This window comes from Podarcis erhardii, assembly GCF_964252035.2.
Source record: "Podarcis erhardii genome assembly, chromosome: 12".
Taxonomy (NCBI): domain Eukaryota; kingdom Metazoa; phylum Chordata; class Lepidosauria; order Squamata; family Lacertidae; genus Podarcis; species Podarcis erhardii.
Window position 1 is genome coordinate 21,780,273 of NC_138513.1, and position 21,547 is coordinate 21,801,819.

Here is a 21,547-nt window from a genome sequence, read left to right on the forward strand (position 1 = left end):
CAAGCCCATTGACGGATTAGCGGATTAGCATCTTTTAGCGGATTAGCAGATAAGCAGCTTAGCGGCTTAGAAAAAGGGGGGGGGTCGGAAAAACTCGCAAGACATTTTCGTCTTGTGAAGCAAGCCCATAGGAAATTCGTTTTGCGAAGCACCTCCAAAACGGAAAACCCTTTCGTCTAGCGGGTTTTTTGTCTTGCGAGGCATTCGTCTTGCGGGGCACCACTGTATATATTTCAATGCCCGTTAATATTAGTGGGGTAAGAACTGCTAAATGTCATTGACCCCGCTGGCCATTACATTTAAAGTCCATTGATTTCTCCTGCCCACCCTGGTCCCTGCTCCAGCAAGGAAATTGTTACATTTTTTTCTTAACTATGATCTGTTCCAAGATGCAAGATCAAAATAATTTGTTAGTGTGCCCCTTTGATCTAAAAATTATCTCTTCAGTTACCCTAGCATTGTTGAGCATTGTGTAGTAGGGAGCCTGGGTGGAAGTATTCATCTGAAGAATAATTCAGAATGATTTGGAGGCAAATGGGGGCCTGCCTGACATTGAAAACAGGATGGAGGAATAAATGATAGCTATTATAAACGACTGTAGGTTATGCTAGAGGAGTTTTATTATAGTAACGGCTAAATAGGTTTTCTGCACCCGTCCTGTAATTTAATGTCTCTATTAATTATCTGGAAAAGGGCTGTGCAGCAGTTTAATTAAGCATTTTCTATTGAACAAGGAGACATAAACATGGCAGAGTGCAAATATAAGCATTTATGTTAAGAAATGCTAGGAGCGTGTGTAGATAGGAAAGCAAGGTAAGCGAGATCTGATACAAGAACAAAAATAAACTGGATAAATCCAATGAAAGGGGTGGGGAGTAAAAGCATATGCTCCAGACGAGGGGTAGGAAACCTAAGGCCCGGGAGCCGGATGAGGCCCAATCACCTTCTAAATCCAGCCCGGGAATCAGCATGTTTTTACATGACCAGAATGTGTGCTTTTATTTAAAATGCATCTCTGGGTTATTTGTGGGGCATAGGAATTCGTTCATTTCCCCCCAAAAAATATAGTCCAGCCCACCACATGGTCTGAGGGACGGTGGACCGGGCCACGGCTGAAAAAGGTTGCTGACCCCTGCTCCAGACTGATTCTCTGCAAACTCTGTTGCATATAACTGAAAAGTATATTCCTAGCATCACTGGAAGGTGTGCTGAAATACCGTGCTGTACTTTACCTACTTTCTCTGGGTCCAACACAGAAAATTCTGCCAAGGAGAAACAGTGCTGGTAATGAAACAGCATCAGCTCAGAGTTGCGTGTTTTAAGAATTTGTGGAAAGGGAATCAGTTGGGTGAGTTAATTTTCCAAGATGCTGCTTCTGCTGAATGACTATGAGGTTTCTTTTCCTGTGTGCCTTTCCTTCATCTAAAAAGGCAGAAATTATCTTTGTGGTAGTACGCAGATGCTTTTGGGGCCGGCCATCACATTTGCAAAATGGAGAAACTGCAATGGATACCACAACTATGCACACACAACCACCACCAACCCACAATTGTTTCCTCACCCACCTGCCACTGCCAGCAATTAGGCTTGGAAAAATGTGATCTTCCTGGAGAGTTCAGCTGGGAAGGAAAGAGGTAACCTTACCTCCCTTAGTGCAGTCTCCAGGAAGATATCACATCAGCCACAACAGGTTTGGAGCCAATAGAAGGGGTGGCATTTGCAGTGGGGGGGGGGGCGTTTCCAGCTAGGCAGGGAAGGGGTAACTTTTCCCTACCCAGCTATAAGCCCCCCATCCAAATATTCTCTTCTATTGTAATCAGGCTTCAAAGAAACCTAATAGTGTAACTGATAGAAAGCATCTTTGAGATGTAATTGCATCATAGGGTTGGCTCGGTGTTTGTGGTTTTGGGTCGCAGCTTGGGAAGGGGGAGTTAATTCTTCCCTCCTGAGGTGTAAACCTCCCCCCCCCCCAATGCCTCTATTAGGCTTGAAAGGTCTAATCCCAGTGGGGTAGAGAACAAACCCTATAGGTACCACAGAAGGCCTCTGGCCGGTTAGCTCAGTCCATAGGGCACGAGACTCTTAATCTCAGGGTTGTGGGTTGGAGCCCAACCTTGGACAAAATATTCCTGCATTGTAGGGGGTTAAACTAGGTGACCGACGTCGTCCCTTCCAACTCTATGATTCTATAACCCATGGGCACTGTGTTACGGCCCCATGACATAAGTTCTGCAACCTTATGGGTTGCTTCTGAGTCACGTTAAAGCAAGAACGGGTATGTTTCAATAGCGGTAAGGAAAGAGGCCATAGCTGAGTGGCAGAGCACATGCTCTGCATGCAGAAGGCTGCAAGTTCAATTGCTACTGTCTCTACCTTAAAAGGTCAGGTGGCTGGTGATGGGAAAGTCTGAGGCCCTGAGGAGCCGCTGCCTGTCAAAGTAGACAGCAGTGAGCTAAATCAACACGTAGTTTGACCTGATACAAGGTAGCTTCCTAGGTTCCTAAAGTTTCCCAAATGTGGCTTTCTGTTTTTCACCCCTACAGGCATCAGATCTTTAACATTTTTAAATCATCAGTGCTCCCTTCTCTCCAACTTGTGACCCAGCTTTGCTTCTGCTAGGTATTTAACATACACATGACTTTACTGGTGCTGGAAGTCATGTGCAGATTAATTATTAAATATTTTTTCTTAAGTAGGGAAAGGCTTTAAAAACATCCACTGCAGAGTGGGTTATTACAGAATACTGCTAGATTATCAATTTGAAAAACATATTAGAGTTTATTATTTGGTAATATGCATAGAAATTAATGCCTCATTTCTGAAAATGTTGCAATCGATTTCTCATATCTTTTAATTGTTTTTCAAGAAACAGATTGTATTTTTTAAAGGGATCTCTTTCTAAAAATATGCTATGGGACAAGTTCAGGACATCCAGCCCGGTATTTTCTTATGGTATCATCATGCAATAACAGATATAAAATACGTGTTTATTTATTCCATAAAATTTATATACCTCTTGATTGTAAAGCAAAACTTCAAAGCAGTTTGTTGAAAAAGATATTATGGTTCGGCATCTCAAAAGGTCAAATATAAGACCATTAATGTGACTATAAATATTTGTTTCAAGTTATTTATGAGTGTGGTTTTAATCACACAACAGAAGGACATCCACAGACTATGCCACCTTCTGATTTTAAAAATTAAAAGAGAATTCTGCTGGGCTTGCAGTAAATTAGATATTAGGAACCAGATAGTGTAGGATTTAGAAATTCCCCTCATACAGATGGGCACCGTATTACAGTGTTTTTCCATCTTGGTGACAAAACAGTTTGGCAGCTAGTTGCCATTGGAGATAATGTAGGAGTTACTTAAGTCCCTTATAGAACAATCACTTATTTTGGGTAGCAGTGCTTGAATTATTTTTGAATATTTTCATGTTTTGCATAACCAATCCAGATTGCGCCCAACATGTTCCCAAAGCCCATACTGTGTTTACAGATAAAATGCCATGGAATATATGCCCATTCAGGTTGACATTTCCTTTTGCATTGCACTTTTCCTCATTGTGAAATTGGCCAGTTCAGATCAAGTGGTGTTCGCATTAAATTTATTTGCTGATGTGTGTATAAACGTGTCTATTTGGGCAGATGCAAAGAAAGAACTTTGTGACAATGTTTGTGTTGACTTCTGTTTAAAAAATGGCAAATAGATGCAGCAGTGGGACAGATTGAACCTAAATTTGGAAAACTTGAGAGATGAGGGCCTGAGAAAAATTATGGTCATCTTATTCTTAGGTGAAGTGTATCCTTTCAGAGCTATTTCTCAAGGGATTGTAGGGAGAAGGGTACAGTTGGACCAAGATGTAGTATCAGCCAACATTTAAGCCACAAATAGCCAATGTGGTACCCTATAGATGTTAAATTAGATATTTATACCCCCTTTTATATTAAAATAACACTCAAAATGACTTGTTGGACTGCAATGGAAATTTGGCCCAGTGAGCCATGGAAGTTCTAGTCTAATGGAAGGCACCGTGTTGAGTATCTCTGATTTAATGCATAATTATGCCACTGTTTCTCTGCCTCAGTAAAGAAGTACATTTGGAAATCGGGATTGATCCCACCTGGAAAGTCTTAAAGCAAACATCATGTTGAACATTTGTTATCCAAACACATTCTGTGCCGACAGTGAAAGCTAATGGCTCCATCCTCCCTAGATCAGCACTTGTCTGGCAGCCAGGAAACCTAGCTGCTTGCCAAGTGACTATTTCAAGTTGTTGCTTTGGGACATTTCATGGAAGAGCCTTTCTTTTTAGCAAACGTGTTTTAAACAGCGGAAAAATCTCCGTTTGCCAAAACAGATGGAGCAGCGAGGATTCGTGTCTAATCAAATGTAGGTTTTCCCTGAACTCTGAAACATCACATTGACAGTGCAGAAAGGATTGTAGGTTTTGGATTGTGGCCTGTTTTGGATTTACCTCTTCCCAAATGATAACCCACACCGTGGTTTTGTTGTTCTTTATATGAGAGAACAAATTTAGCAATAGGAAAGGGCAGCTATATTTGCGCGGCTGTATTTCACCCAAACCCAGTGATTTTGGTGTGCCGTCTAAGTTGTAAAAACAAGTAGGGTATAATTTCCCAAGGAGCTGAAGGAGAAGGAATGTAAATGGTAGGAAGTATGTGTAGTTTGTGAAGCCGCTAAATGCTACGTGACTTCTGGGGTTGTTCCCTTTACTGCCGACCTACGATATTGCTTGCTATTTGTAGGCCACATATTGTTGGTTTGATTTCGTTTCTTTAAAAGTGCTCTATGGCTTTAGAAGCACCTTGCAGGTGCACAGTCTTCTTCCACAGTGCTGTAGCTTAGGTTGACACACTGGGCAGCTGACTGGTCAAATATTGTCACATGACTGCTTAATATTTAACTATGGCCAAATATCATTCTAAAAGTTCCAAGGATGCCCCTGTGAAGATGGCAGCTTGCATTTATCTTGATTTCATTATTATTACATTCCTATCCCGCCTTCCTTTCAAGAGAGTACAGGATGGCTCCTGTGTTTTTCACTCCATAAGACACACTTTTTCCCTCCTAAAAAGTAAGGGGAAATGTTTGTGCATCTTATGGAGTGAATGCAGGTGGGAGGCTCTGCTCAGAGCTCCTTTTAAAGAGCGTGTGGAGCGTATGTGCAGTTCTTGGGGGCTTTTCCCTGAGGAGGGAGAAGGGCAGCCCATCAGTCCCTTCTCCCTCCTCAGGAAAATCCCCCAAGAGCTGCACGCACGCTCCACACGGCTTGTGAAAGGAGCGCTGAGCAGAGCCTGGGATGCATCCCAGGCTCTGCTCAGCGCTCCCTGTAAAGAATACCGTATTTTTTGCTCTATAAGACTCACTTTTTCCCTCCTAAAAAGTAAGGGGAAATGTGTGCGTCTTATGGAGCGAATGCAGGCTGCACAGCTATCCCAGAAGCCAGAACAGCAAGAGGGATTGCTGCCTTCACTGCGCAGCGATCCCTCTTGCTGTTCTGGCTTATGAGATTCAGAATATTTTTTTTCTTGCTTTCCTCCTCCAAAAACTAGGTGCGTCTTGTGGTCTGGTGCGTCTTATAGAGTGAAAAATACGGTATTTTTTTTTTCCTTGCATTCCCCATCTAAAAACTAGGTGCATCTTATGGAGCGAAAAATACGGTAAATGGTCCTTCTCCTGTTGATCCTCACAACACCCCTGTGAGGCAGGTTTGGCTGAAAACTTTTGACCGACCCAAGGTCACTTTGTGAACTTCATGGCTGAGTAAGGATTTGGATCTTGGTACCCCAGATTCTAGTCCAGCACCTTAACCATTACGCCAGACTGGATCACATTACGGTTCCTATCTTCTTCCAAACAGGGAAGTTTTGTTTTCTTTGCCTGTTCGTTCTTTCAGTATAAAATGTGTAATTCTAGAATCGGTGCTTCTGAACAGTCTTTTGTAGCTGTAATGTTCACCTGCCCCTTTTATTACTTCACTATTGTTTCTTGCATGCCACATTATTCCTTGCTACACTGGTTCTTCTGAATTAATAGTCAAGTCAAAGGAAAATGAATGCTAACGGTGCATGCCCTAGCTATCTAGCTTTAGATCACAGAGCTTCAGTTTCTTACAAGGTGTTTCATATTCTGGAAAAGAGCTCATTTTGTTGCTTACTTTACAACTTGTAGAAGTACAAATCACAAATCAGTTTCTCCTTAATATACACAGCGTTTCACATTTGACAGGAATTTCTGAAGCATTTTGAGTGTGTGAGCTGGAAACTTCAACGTATTAATCTCGGAATTAAAGAATTGTAGGGCTGGAAGGGACCCAAAGGGAAATCTACTCCATCCCCTTGTAATATCCCAGACTAGGGCAGAGGGTAGCCGATATGGTTGGACTACCATTCCCATCAGCCCCAGCCACCATGGCCAGTGGTCAAGAATGATGGGAATTGTAGTCCAACAACATCTGAAGGGCACCATGATGGCTGCCTGGGTTTCAATGGCATGCCTCATTGGTTTACATATAAACAGTCAAGGCTCAGGATTTCCAGAGAAAGTTGTTGTCTTTTGTAATCAAGTGGTATATAAATTTGGTTAAATAAAATATTTAAGCACACCAGAGCTGATAGAAATGTAGTGATAGGTCTGTAAAATGAATTGGTTATTTGGTGCATCTGTAGCACAAATATGAATATGATGGAAGACAAGTTGTGCGTTCATACCATAAATTGGTAGAGATTTACCCCCTTGCATATAGAACACAGTGATATGGATGGTTTTGGGGGGGTTTTAATCATATACTGTTGCTATGGTGACATTATTGAAGAATGGCACATGTGTGGGAGGCCGAAAAAATCTAGACAGCAAGTACTTGTTCTTAGAGTGAATTTTGGATCGTGACTGTTGTAAATAATAACACAGTGTATTTTAGCAAGGATAGGGTTGTGTAATGCATTCTTAAAGATCAGGAATGTCAATTCCTAATTGACCTATTAGCACCTAATGGTATCCATGGAATGGCACTAGCTTCTAGAACAGGATCAGATTGGCTCTTCAGAAACTTCTTCAAAATGGCAGCTTTTTGTGTATTTATAAGTAAGATATGCAGAGCTGATGAGTCCAATGGTCAACTTCTGAGGAGGCCACAACTTAGAAAAACACCTGCTCCACAGGCACACTGGAGTTGGATCTGGGATTTTTTCCCTTCACGGCACGAGATTAAAGTGCTGTTGAAACTCTTTCCTCCTATCAGTTCTGCTTTTATAAAGCAGATGGGAAGAAGGTGGCACAAAAACTTTACAAATAAAAAAATGGTGTGAAATTTCTCTTTGGCCTCCAAGCTGTTCTCCACCCCTCCATTGTGATGTAGTGGTTAAGAACAGTAGACTCGTAATCTGGTGAACCGGGTTCGCATCTCTGCGCCTCCACATGCAGCTGCTGGGTGACCTTGGGCTAATCACACTTCTTTGAAGTCTCTCAGCCCCACTCACTTCACAGAGTGTTTGTTGTGGGGGAGGAGGGGAAAGGAGAAATCCGCTCCACTTCAAACTCTTCTTCTTCTTCTTCTTCTTCTTCTTCTTCTTCTTCTTCTTCTCCTTCTCCTCCTCCCCCTCCTCCTTCTCCTTCTCCTTCTCCTTCTCCTTCTCCTTCTCCTTCTCCTTCTCCTTCTCCTTCTCCTTCTCCTTCTCCTTCTCCTTTTTTTCTTCCTGGTTTTACTTCCACCACAGAAACAGACAGACAGAGAAGGAGGGAGGAAGGGATTACTGTATTAAAATGCAGTTTTGGAATTGAATTGGAAAGCTTTCAGGAGGGGAAGCTGTCCCCCCCCCCGAAAACCCCCTAAGGTTCAATCATTCATCTCTCTGGATTCCAACCTACATTTTGTTAACATCTTTATAGCAGTGGTGGGTAGCCAAGGTGTGAAGGGCTGGAGCCAGCAGAAGGCTAAGAGCCAACATTAGACCACCCCCTTTTCTCTCTCTCTCTGCCAAGCCCCGCCGGCCGCTTTCCCCTTTTGTCTTTCTCCCCTTCTCATTGCCATCCTTACAGAACCCTCTGCTCCCTATCGGAATTAGACTTGCAGGGGGAGTTCCTGTTGGCATCAATGGGAGCAAAGGTACCTTGAGAAGGTGCTCAGGTGAAGATTATATGGAGTTTAAAGGTTAATCCTAGCATTTGGAATGGGTACTCCCGTTCCTTCAATACCTCATATATACCTTTTTTTTGACACCTGTTTTGTGCAAATGTGGAATGTGAAGCTTTCCCCAAGGTTAACTGCTACGTTGTTGTTGTTGTTTGCAGATGTGACTCTGAAGGTCCACGTAAGTGATGCCAGCACACATCAGCCAGTCACCGAAGCCTTTATTGAGATTTTTACCAACCAGATCCCCATTGCCTCTGGAACCTCAGGAGCAGATGGCACTGCCTTCATCAAGTTTCAGTATAAGCTGGGCAGTCAGCTGATCGTTACTGCAACTAAACATGCTTACGTGCCAAACTCTGCACCATGGAAACCAATAAGATTGCCTGGTAAGAGATCTTTATTTTTGTTCTGAGGTAAGATTTTATTTCTAAAGGGGGGGGGTGCAAAACTGTGGTTGTTTTTTTAAGAACAAAAAAAAAACCCAAAAACCCTGAATGCTGAAAATCATATTTATCATTTATTTATTTATTCATTCATTCATTCATTCATTCATTCATCATTTATATCCCATCCTTTCTTTCAAAGGAGCCCATGGTGACAAACACATCAATAATACAATATATATATTTTTTCAAGCATTCTAAAAGCACTTAAAATCAGTTATCTCAGGGCTGTCAGGAAAAAGGGGGCCTTTCAGCCATCAAATAAATGCCTGGGCAATGCCTGTTTTTAAATTGAAAGTCAGTGAGACAGGTGCACCTCTCTCAAATTGCAAATTGCCACTGAAAAAGCCCTGTCTTGGGTCAGTGCAAATCCAGCAGCCCCTGGTAGCAGCAGCACCAACGAGGCCTCACCTGCCAATTTTAGGGCCCAGGGTGGTTGATATGAATATGATAATAACCTGATGGTTTTCACATGAGAAGAATATGGATGCCCAGTAAGAAAAGTGCCTCTCCCCATAATCCTTTAGTTTGACCATGCTTTCCTTAGCTTGGCTTCAGTGCCAGTGTTTTGTCTTGGATCATAATGAAGCTGAACATGTGAAGCCAGAATGAGGAATCTCTGATTCTCCAGAGGTTGTTGGACTCCAACTCCCATCAGCCCCAGTCAGTATGGCCAATGATCAGCAGTGATGGGAGCTGTAGTCCAGCAACATCTGGAGGGCCCATAGCTGTCAACTTTTCCCTTTTCTTGCGAGGAATCCTATTCAGAGTAAGGGAATTTCCCGTTTAAAAAAAGGGAAACGTTGACAGCTATGGGAGGGCCCCGTCTTGCCTACCCCGGCCCTAGCAAATGGATGGGGCCAGACTGTGGAAACTGGCAGTGGGGCTGAGAATTCTTTCTGACCAGAGGGGAGAATCACTTCAGCTGATCTTTCTTTGGCCTCTGGATGAGGACGGTCTCGCCCGCTTTTTTCATCGATATTTCCTCCATTTTTGAGTTAAAAGGGGCCTCTCTGATATTGGCTGACCTGGCATGCTTGAAAAGAGCAGTCATGCATTAAATAGAGCAGAGGTTCTCAAACTGATAGGTAGCTGTGAAATATAGAACAAAGGAAGCTGCTGTATAATGAGTCAGACCATTGGTCCAACTCACTCAGTGCGGCTACACTGACAAGCAGTAGCTCTCCTGGGTTTGGGGCAGGAGGCTTTTCCAGCCCTACCTAGAGATGCCAATGATTGTATCTGGGACTCTCTGCATGCAAGGCTTCTGAGCTATGCCTTTCCTACAGGTGAGACATAGGGGCATGTATGAGGCACAGTTGACCCTTTTCTAGTCAGTGAGTGAACAAGTGCCCTTCTGCTTGCATCAGAAGATGCTGGGGACTCAGTGCAGCCACTGTTGCTGTATTTGAAAAACGATGAACTAAAGAATATTGTTTTTATTTTTTCATGTCTAATCAAAATTTTGGCAGGGGGAGTGGGAGGGACTCAAGGGTGCCATTAGTGTGCAGGGTAGATTATTCCTTTTATTTCAGCCCATATTTCTTGTATATATGGGTCCTTACAGTGCTTTTTTTTTTTTTGCTTTTAATATTGATTTTGTTTTAATTTTTTGAGGAAAGAACCAGTTTCGCAGAGCTTTTGACAAGTCATTGAAATCTGAACTAGGCTTTTTGTGCGTTTTCAAGAGAAGGCACTCGAAATGAGTGTGTGCTTCTGAAAGGAACGCTTGTTTGGGCATCCTCTGCCGAGTTCATTAGGCATTTTGCCACAAATTGCAGTGAGAAGGAGCTATTATTTTGTCCCCTTATTTGCACTTAGTTCCTCTGATAAATGACCAAATGAGATGAAAAGGGGGAGGGAGAAAAATGTGTGGTGCAAAACCATTCTTCTTTATGATTAATAATAAATTAATGCAGCTTAATGCAAACCACAAGTTTTAAAGTGTGCAAACATTATTATTTTCAAACTGGCTTTTACTTCAGTTCGGATACTGCCAACTGGGACACGGCTTTGAATGGAGGTAAAACAAGACTTTCATAAGCTCAGCTGTGAGCCGTGGTGGGAGAAACCTTGGTGATTAAAGTTCCTCCACTGGGAACTGCAAAAACATTTAAGGGATGGTAGAAGAGCTTGAGGAAACCTAATAACAAAGCGGAAAACTAGGGAGACCTCCCTAACTTTGTGGCCTGGGTTTGGCCCTTAGTGAGAGGATGAACCAATGATCCTAGAGCAGCACTCTGTCCCCTGACTACATCTGCCGTCAACCCTGACCTTTACCTGTGACAGACGGGGCTGATGGGAGTTGGAGTCCTACAACTTCTGAAGGGCACCAGGTTGAGGAAGGTTGTCCCAGACTGTCCAACAACTAATCCATATAATAATCAGGGCAGTAAAGGTAAAGGTAAAGGTACCCCTGCCCATACAGGCCAGTCGTGTCCGACTCTAGGGTTGTGTGCTCATCTCACTTAAGAGGCCAGGAGCCAGCGCTGTCCGAAGACACTCCCGGGTCACGTGGCCAGCGTGACGAAGCTGCTCTGGCGAGCCAGCACCAGCGCAGCACACGGAAACACTGTTTACCTTCCCGCTATAAAGCGGTCCCTATTTATCTACTTACACTTGGGGGTGCTTTCGAACTGCTAGGTGGGCAGGAGCTGGGACCGAAGACGGGAGCTCACCCCGCCGCGGGGATTCGAACCGCCGACCATGCGATCGGCGAGTCCTAGGCACTGAGGTTTTACCCACAGTGCCACCCGCGTCCAATCAGGACAGTAGTAGTAGTATATTTATATCCCATTCTTCCCAGGTACTGGGAGGAGGTGGGCAGGGAATGAGGTTGAGAACTGGGAGGACAGAGCTGTGTGGTGAACCATGTGGTCTGTTCTGCACCCACTAAACTTGCCTGCTGCCTTCAGGTGTGGTGGATGCTATTCTGTCACCAGTGTTAAAGTAACATTCGCCTGCCTGTCCATAGAATCATAGAATCATAGAGTTGGAAGAGACCCCAAGGGCCATCGAGTCCAACCCCCTGCCAAGCAGGAAACACCATATAGAATCATAGAATCATAGCGTTGGAAGAGACCCCAAGGGCCATAGAGAAGTTGGCTTCTGGGTGCAGAATGAAGCAGACAGCATCTTGTCCTTTGTGCCAGGTGGAAAAATGTTTTGGGGCGGCCCTAATAATCACATTAAGGGAATGGAAATATAAAATATGGGGCTTTTCACTCATGATCGCATTAGTACCCTACACAATAATAAATGAAAGAAGACAAAGTTGGAACAAATTTACTGCAAAATGGTCTCCATTTGTTTTTGCATAAATAATGCTCTAAATCCAAATACAGAAGCACTTTTCAGCGATTTAGAGTAATTTAAGATCTCTAATAATATACGCAATGTGCCTTAAATATTTTAAAGTATACTATAACCATGCAGTGAATTGGTAATGGTGCAATTATGCAGCTGTGCTGTTTATATAAGCTTGTAGTTAACGTGTTGTGTTGTGTTTTCTTTCTTGTTTGTTAAGGTTATTGTGTTAAGATTATTTTGGAAGTAAAAATAAAAAACAACAGACTTTTTACCAGATGTGTTCTATGGGACATGCTGTTATTTGTGAAACTTAATAATATGAGGACAATAAAATGTGATTTTTAATTATTGTATATTAATGTTTACAAATAGCTAATAAACTGTCAAAAAGGAGTCAAAATCTCAGGAACATTCATAGGCTGTGCTTGTTTTGATTTGCTGATTAATTGGGAACTGCACTGGTACATATTCTTCATTTCTTCAAGCTATTTGAATTGCATTGGCTTTAATTCTTACCAATAAAAATTAGGTGCAAAAAAGAAATAAATTATTATATTTCTATCCTTCAGAGCTACCTATTCTGTAATTCATTCTCCTTGTAGTACATTATGCCTGATACATGCTTTTAGTATGAACAAAGAAGTTATTGTGATGGAACAGCTGAAATTTGAGAAGATTCTGATTTATAGTGTGAATTTATTAATGCTTAGCAGAGCATTCTCAAATGTAAATGTGGTTATAGCAGTACTAGAAGAAAATCTTTATACATATAACGTTTACATGATTACTGGCGGGTTTCTCCTGCTATTTTAAATACAACTAGTAGTTCCCCAACTTCATGAACAATGTTTGGAATTCAGGGAAACTGCTCCTGACTTTTGAAAGATACAGATCGTCTTACTGATTAATACTTAGTGGTATTGACACCAAGCTCCTTTGTTTGCTCGGAAGAAAATCTGTTAAACAACACCTCAGATTTGGAGGGTGTGCTCCCATCGTCTGGAAAAAAATGTTTTTCTTTCTTTCTAGATTTGGAGTTACAGGAACTGAAACATTTAATTTGATGCAAAATTTTAATGAACTCTGTTAATTACAGTATTTCCTTAGATTTTGAATTCTGTTCTTATTTTTAGAAAAATTGTGCTGTAACCACTGAATCTGAATTCCAGTACAACTTGCATTTAAGACTGGGTAGGGTGACAGCTCTCCAAATGTTTTTGGATTACAACTTCCATCACCTCTGACCATTGACCATGCTGGCTGGGACTGAAGGGAGCAGAAGCCCAGTAATATCTGGAGCAGGGTTTCCCAAACTTGGGTCTGCAGCTGTTTTTGGATTACAGTTCCCATCATCCAAGACCACTGGTCCTGCCAGCTAGGGATGATGGGAGTTGTAGTTCATAAACAGCTGAAGACCCAAGTCTGGGAGACTCTAGTCTGGAAGACACCAGGAGTTGCTGAGCTAGATCCTTATATAGACCAAATCTGCCATGTAGAGGAGACAATGAGACTGTATTTTCCATCGTGTGTTTAAAAAAGTGATCACATGTGGTGTACTGCTTGTGGAATGTTCGTCATTCCTCTCACTATACATCAGGATTCTTTAATTATTGCTGTCTTAAGTTGATCTTCTACTTGTGGACACATAATGTACAAACTCCTGCATACAAAAGTTGTTGAAGCCAATGCATGTAGATATATTTGGTAGTTCAGAAAACAAATGCATTACCCAGATGCATTACATAAAAAAGGCATTAGTTGGTAAACTTTGAAAGATTGGGGATCTGCAGGAAAGAGTTCTTTCAATATTACTTTATATTGCACTTAACCAATTTCCCTTCCACAGTGTTTTCTTCTCTAAGTCTTGGCCTTCTTCCTGAACGTTCAGCTACTCTAATGGTATATGAAGATGTTGTACAGATAGTCTCAGGATTTCAAGGTATGTGGTGTAAAGGGACCTTCTTTACTTTGTCATAATAGTTTTTACCTGTCTCACAGCTAGAGCTAGGACTTTAGCCTTTTCCCACCTTAACATCCTGATGGTGGCAGGAAGGTGTGTTAGCTGAGCTGAATTAGGTGATCTAGAGAGCCAGTAGAAGCCTCTACTGCCCTTACCTAATAATTTCTTATGCCTGGCTCCTAGGATGCAAGTCACGTGAACAACTCATCCCTTTAAAAACAGATATTTGCTCTTTATAAAGCAAGTTTTAAGTTGTGCATCTCCCAAGATGGAATTGAACACCCTGAGGTTTTCATAGTAGGTGACAAATAATACAGATAAATTGCAGGAGATTGGGTTGCTTGATTAATGACATATGCATAATCTGCATATGAATAAAGCAAACTCTCTGAGGAAAAAAGCCGACTTTATTAGTGGTTTTGGATTACGCATGCACATTTCACAGCTGTAAATTCTTTAAAGTTGACAGTTGCTGTCTGTAGCAATTGTAGTTTTGTGATGGTGCTGAAAATTCTGTCTTAAAAGAGATCCCACAATTCCTTGAGGGAAAGGAACCATGGCAGTGGAACCGGTTTACGTCTGCACTGCTGTTATGGCCTGAAGCCACAGCCCAACACCTTGTACATCCTGTATTGAAGGAGCCAAAACTGTGCTTCTGCTCCACAGCATGAATTGTCTAAGCTGCAGCTGAGGATTCTTGGAGAGGTTTCTTTTCTTTTGCAATGAGTCGTCTGAGATAATAAAATTATTCTGCGTTATTCTGCTGCTTTTGTTTTTGTTGTGGATATTCATCCATATGCAAAACAGCACAGGCAGAGATTTATGACTGAGCAGAGCTATCCCTGAGGTAGAGCAAATATCACTATGTACTGTACAACATGGGGGAGCTATGCATGCTCCAGCGTTTCTCATAGTTAACTTCGCTAATATGCAAAAATAAAAAATGCTACCTTCAATTTGCCTTCGACTCCTTTAAAAGGGGACCTCTTGCTATTTGAGAAATCTTGGGTTACCAGCTACCTTTGCCACCTCCTGACAAAAGGAACGGTGAGTGCCAGGGAGGGGCTTACCCAAAGGTGCCCTGATAGGGATCCCAGATTTAGCAGCTGTCTGTGGTTTGTGCTCGCATTGTGCTTCAGAAAGCTGCTATAATTATTCCAATACATTGCTGTTGTTCTAAGTGAAAAGTGTTTATTATTTATTTTACTTTATTATTACATATATATTTCACCTTTCCTCCAAGGAGCTCAATACGGCATACAAAGTTCTCCCCCCTCTCCGTTTTACCCTCACAACATTTTGTCCTTACCTGGGAGTAAGCCCCATTGAACACAGTGAGGCTTTATTTTGACTAGGCGTAAGTTTGTACTGCAAGCTCTGGTTCTGAGTACATAACTGGATATGAATTTATTTTTATTGGGGGCAGAAAGCACTTAGTCATCTTAGTGGTCACTTGTGGCATTTGTAGCTCTCCCCATAGCATAAATTTCTCTGAGTGGCTTATAAATAAATAGGTAAGAAAAAGAATAGGTAAGAGAGCATTTTGAATACAAATAAGACAAAGAATCAAAAGCATCATAAACAGCAATGAAAACAAAATTCACCAGGCACCCTAAGTCAAGTCAACAGATTTTAAAACTGAAAGGCCCAGACTACATTGAATATTTGAAAGGCCTGAATGAACAGAAAGGTCTTCGCTTGGAGCTGAAAAGACTGCTAAGTTTAGGGTTGCCATGTGTCCTCCTTTTCCAGGACACATCCTCTTTTTCAGGAGTAAAATCTGAGACAAATTGCATTTATTTGCTTTGAATGGCTGTCATAGTGCCCTCTTTTTTGCTCTTCAAAATATGGAAACACTAGATGACACCAGTTGTACCTCCCTAGGAAGGTTGTTCCATAATTAGGGTGCCACTACTGAAAAGGCTCTGTCCCTGGTGATTCCCAGTCCTTGGTGATTTTAATATTTTGTTGGAAGCCGCCCAGAGTTTCTGAGGAAACCCAGCCAGATGGGCGGGGTATAAATAATAATAATTATTATTATTTCATTCTGGGGAAGCATTCAGTTATGAAACTAGTGTAAATGACAGAAAGCTGTTGGAAGTAAAGCTTATCTTTTGAGTAGGCATTAAAATTATGATTCCTTAACTCATTTTTACACAGATTTAAAGCTAGATATATTGAATGAGGACCCCAAAGCAATATAGCTGGTCACCCTAGAAGCACATACCATACCTGCTAATAAGGAGTTAATCCTTGATTGGCAGGGGTTTTTTTGTTTTCTTTAAGTACACTCCATGTATTGAAAAAGAAGCTCTTGGGAATACAGTAACAGCTGTTTTAAATCTTCATTTGCATGTTATGCAAAAGCTTGCAGATGGGGCCTGGCTGTGTTTGCTGCAAAGCTTTGTTAATGGTACAAATTTGTGGAGAAGTGCTTTTGGCTTCAGAAGCAGATACCTAATGGGACCTGAAATGATAAATACTACATGAAGCTGTCTCTAATCCTTCCAAGGCTCCAAACCCTCCAATCCCATTAAGTGGCTTTGAACAAAAGTTCATTGTTGGTTGAGAGTTCAAGGAAAGCATAAATCATTAGAAGATGGCTTCCCCTACAGGGGATTTCCACAGGGGTGGAGGCTTGGTATATGACGGGCAGATTGTTTGAACTCTTCAACAGAATCAAGCCAAGTTGCTCTAGACCTGGAGGATGGAGGTTTGAAGTGATAGCTCTTTTCTTGACACCAGAGCCAGCAAAGACTCCTGCACTCCTGGCTTTCTGGAACTACTGCCCTGCTTCAGTGACTATAAAGTAGCAGGAATTTAATGAACGAGGGCCATTCAGAAACCTAGGGAGGACCATAATGGTTTCTCTGGGCATGATTCCACCCCAGAACTGCCTTCAAGCTGAGAGATGCTGCAGGCCAGTGGTGCAATGGCTTCCCTGTGTTCACATTCCCTCAAGAGGCATCCTCCTGGGGCCTCGATGCCAGTGGTGGGTGGGGTCATAGGCAACATTGGGTGGACCATAGGCTGTACTTAAGCCTCTCAAAAGTCAAAGATTTCTGCATGCAGCCCTCACGTAACTTCCTCCTGCATTATTGCAGTTTAGTGACATGTTCTAGCTGAACATGGAGCAGGGTCTGCAAGTGGCCTTTGGAAGGAGTTTAACTTCTTACAGCAGGATGGTAAATGTAAGTGAAGGCACAGACACAGAGAGAAAGCAAGTGAACACCTGGAGAACAAATGAGCCCCCCTACACATGGCACTGTGGTCTAAACCACTGAGCCTCTTGGGCTTGCTGATCAGAAGGTCAGCAGTTCGAATCCCCGCAACAGGGTGAGCTCCCATTGTTCTGTCCCAGCTTCTGCCAACCTAGTAGTTCAAAAGCACGTCAGTGCAAGTAGATAAATAGGTACCACTGCGGTGGGAAGGGAAATGGCATTTCTGTATGCTCTGATTTCTGTCACGGTGTTCCATTGCGCCAGAAGCAGTTTAGTCCTGCTGGCCACATGACCCGGAAAGCTGTCTGTGGACAAACGCCGGCTCCCTCAGCCTGAAAGCAAGATGAGTGCCACAACCCCATAGTTGCCTTTGACTCGACTTAACCGTCCAGGGGTCCTTTACCTTTTTTACCTTATACTACTTTAGTAGTCATGGCTCCCCCCCCCCCACCAAAGAATTCTGGGACCTGAAGTTTGTCAAGGGTGCTGAGAGTTGTTAGGAGAGCTCTGTGTTCATCACATATCTACAATTCCCATAAAGGTTTAACAGTCCTCCTTTCCAGGAAACACTGGGAATGGCAGTTCTGTGTTTTAAATGTACTGTGCAAATGTACATTGAATTGCATTGCCCTGTCACAATACTTCTGTGTGCCTGATCGTTTGCTCACGTTCAGGATTTACATGTACTAAAACAATTAGCCGTTTCCTGCTGCAGATAACTTTAGACAGCAATCTTAGGCACATTTAACAGTGAATGCCATGGAACTTGCTTCTGAGAAGGTATACATAGGACTGCACCGTTAAAGGTACGTTTTGACATTGAAGAGGGATGATGGCTTCCTTTTAGATGAAATAGCCAAACATCCTAGCTGAATTAACCATTGGGATCTTGTATCACTTATTGCTTGCTTAATTTTCAAATGCTAATTGCTGCTGGCGTTGTTTGCTTTCACTGGAATCCATTAAATTAAGCAAACCATGAATGCTGGCTATCTCCCATAGATATCATAAACGTAATCCTGTGGGGAATATGGGGAATATCATGGCTTTGCTACTAAAGTTATAATTGCATTTATAGAAAACTTGCTTCATGTAGATTCATTTGCTTAGTTGCTCTGTTCCTTTGCTTATTGCTAGGTGCACGGATCCAGCCCAAAGTTCATTTTCAAAGGAGAGCCTTGAAACTGCCAGAGAATACCAGCTTTAGCGACCTCACAGCATTTCTTACTTCAGCTAGTTCACCTTGGGAAGTGGATAGTTTTCCTTATTTACAAGGATATGATGGCAATGGAACTGGTAAACGTTTGTTCTTGTGATTATTAAAGCATGTTTTAAGTTCTATCGGACTAGTTTAGTTCGAGTATTACCAGAATAGTACCATTTCTGTGTAGCCACTAGTATTGTTATTTACTGCCTGTATTAACTTTTTTTCCTGATTATTTTTTTTAAAGGATAACCCAACCCCCAAAATCATTTGTAGCCGTCCTATGAGACTTGTGACCCACCAAACTGAAGTCAATCCTCCAGGGACTCTGCTGTTCTGCTTCATGGGTCACAGACTGTGCAGGCCTGATTTATGGCCTTTTAAAGTGCAAAGGATAAAAATAAAACCCTACATTTAATTTATACTTGGTCAGAATGGCCTGTTCCCCTTCCCTTCCTCAAGGCTGTCTGCATCTAGTTCTCTGCATCAATATTGAAATGATAGGGCACCTAGCAGGCACTCCTGCCATTGCAGAAATAAGGGGTCTTGTCCTAAGAGAGCTTGAGGCTCACAGGGAAAGCTGGACAGTGTCCCACCAAGAAGCTAAGTCAGGAATGCAAGGCACCCAAAGTATCGACAGGACCTTGGAGAGCTCCCAGGGTCCTGCTGAGCTAGCATTGCAAGCTGATGTTTCAGCAAGCATCTAGCACAGCCTTTCTCAACCTGTGGGTCCCCAGATGTTGTTGAACTACAACTCCCATCACCCCTAGCTAGCAAGGCCCAAGTTCAGGGATGATGGGAGTTGTAGTCCAACAACATATGGGGAGAACTGCTGATCTAGCAACAACAAATTTCTTATAAGTAGTCTGGACCTGTCATGTGGTACACCCCACCATCCCAAATGAACTGACTGGCTTTTAAGGGGCCGTCACCATATTCTGCAGCCCTTGGATCCTGATAGGTTGGGGAGACGGGTGCCATGTCTCAGTCAGGGGGGGTCTGGAAGACAGTCCTAACTGTTCTTTCCCCAAGGCCAGAGCTGAAGCTTCATCATCCTCTGAACCCCCTGTGTTGCACAGTGCATGGTCTCTGGGTTGTGGATCACGGCAGGGTGAAGGGATGCAGCTGAATGGGGAAACTGACAGGTCATTCATATGTGCGTGAAAGTACTTTCAATTCACACCTTGGATTTATTTGCTAAATGTCCACATGCAGAGAAAGCATCGCCGCCGCAGGATGACAGGAACAACAATTGCTTGTCATTGTCATCCTTTGCTTGCCACTTTCTTTGTCACCAGCAAGCTGTCGGTGTATGGGATGGACAGAGCAAGACAATGTAATCAGTGGTGCTTTCATCTGAGAGGCATGTGGCCAAACTCTTAAGCAATTTGAAACAAGGAAGTTAAAACCTCTGTAGGATTGTAATGTTGAATTGGAATGAGCTGAAGGCCAAACTGTACATTAGTTAATGATGTGATTAACAATCACGTTGTAGCTTTCTAAAATAAAAGTAAAAATTGGGTATTGTGGGGATGGTAGTCATCAGCCATATGGATAGGGGTGTTTAAGCCTTCCATCTCCAGCTGCAATCATGAAGCCCATTTGAGTTTTCCCCCTCTAATGTCACATGGGAAGAGGGGGATTTTTACCAAGAACTAGCCCTTTTTATTTTTAAAAAAACCACATTGTGATTGTTAATCACACCATTAACGCAATGTTCATTTTGGCTCTGCCACTGCCTGTAACTGGCCTCATATGCTTTAAATTTTGCAAAGTGGTGTCTAGGTCATGCCACCCTTAGGTAGCAAGAAGCTGATTCGTTAATAAAAATAGTGGGTGTTCATATAATCATTCTATGTATTAATTGGCTTTGAAAGTTATATTTTATGCATTTTCATACTGTTGTTCATTTGCTTACAGGAAATAACACTAGGTATGATCTTACTCCTGTCACTGCAGTTAGTGTTCACTTACTCAGAAGCGATGGGACTCCAGTTCCAGTGAATGGACCCATCTATGTAACAGTGCCTCTCCCTACAACCAACAACTTGAAGCATAGCACCCATGTGCCCGCTTGGAGGTTTGACCAAAAATTTGGTAAGGAGCCTTTTGTCACTAATCCTCAGTTTTCAAACACTTCATTAGATAATTCACAACCTCAGTTTGGAACACAGCTGAAGTGTAATGAGAGGCAATTATTCAAGATGGTTCAAGAATGATTTGTTGTTGCTTGATTATGAGAAATTCTCCTTTGCGGTTCTTATTTTACAGTTTGGGGTAGAATTTTTATGGGAGCCTCCTATTTAAGTGAGACTTAGCATTTTGTGTTTCACAAAGCCAAGTGTGACACTGCCTTTATTGTTGTTTGCCAGTTGGATTTTGGCTGTCTTTTAGTTTAATTCCTGGATGTAGAATCCATTAATTCAAGAGCCCATTTACTTCAGTTTTCATTTACGATTCAAGATTGCCATTTTTACTTCTGTGGAGGGAGACAGAAAATTGACTCATGCTTGCCTGGTTTATTTCCTGCAAGTAGCAGTCCACCTTTTCCTGTATCCTGTTTAAAAGGTTGGCACATACATTTGCAAATGATTGCGAGGAAAGAGGCTTTCTGAATTAGATCATTAAGTCACAGTGGCCAGGCACTTAAATCTCTCGCTCTTCTGGTTATCTGCTTTATATATTGCTCCCTGCTGAGTATTTTAAAAAAATGCTACATGTGCAGCTGTAAATAGTATGCAGTTGGTAAGCTGAATGAAGGGAATTTCCTCATCTGGTATTTAAACATCTGTTTCAGCATATACGGATAGAACAGTCCTTGGCAAATTTAGCCATATTCACATTAATTTAGGGCAGTGGTGGCTAACCTCAGTACCAGTAATACTGGACTTCAGTACCCATCATCCTTGACCATTGACCATACTGGCAGAGGCTCATGGGAGTAGAAGTCCAACACCTAGAGAGTCACCTTCCCTGGTTTGGGGCCTTTGTTTCCAATGGCATGGGGACACTTTTTATTTTATCTTGATAAATTTATTAAATATGACAATAGTTATGAGTAATATTCTTAATAACAGCAGTAATAATGAGCAGCATCTTTGCTATGAATAAAATTACTTTATTTCAAGAATTAGGACATAAAATTCAATACTTGTAATTTTTAGAAAATTTTATGAAGCTGATTTTTCAGTTTGCAGACAAAACAGTACATATACACAGAAGTAAACAAAGTACCATATCAGATATACTGTTAAA

General features: G+C 42.1%; 1 protein-coding gene across 3 annotated transcripts in view; it reads left to right on the forward strand.

Moving 5' to 3' along the window:
* The window catches only part of FAM171A1 (family with sequence similarity 171 member A1), a 70,278-nt gene that overhangs the window by 25,372 nt on the left and 23,359 nt on the right, over positions 1-21,547 (forward strand). The window contains exons 2-5 of one of the 3 annotated variants that reach the window (XM_081882008.1): positions 8,314-8,541; positions 13,754-13,846; positions 18,226-18,384; positions 20,213-20,389. In XM_081882008.1, coding sequence (XP_081738134.1) covers positions 8,314-8,541; positions 13,754-13,846; positions 18,226-18,384; positions 20,213-20,389 — 657 coding nt within the window. Of the gene's footprint in view, positions 1-8,313; positions 8,569-13,753; positions 13,847-18,225; positions 18,385-20,212; positions 20,390-21,547 lie in introns of those variants that run through there. The other 2 variants (XM_081882009.1, XM_081882010.1) reach the window with 2 other exon arrangements.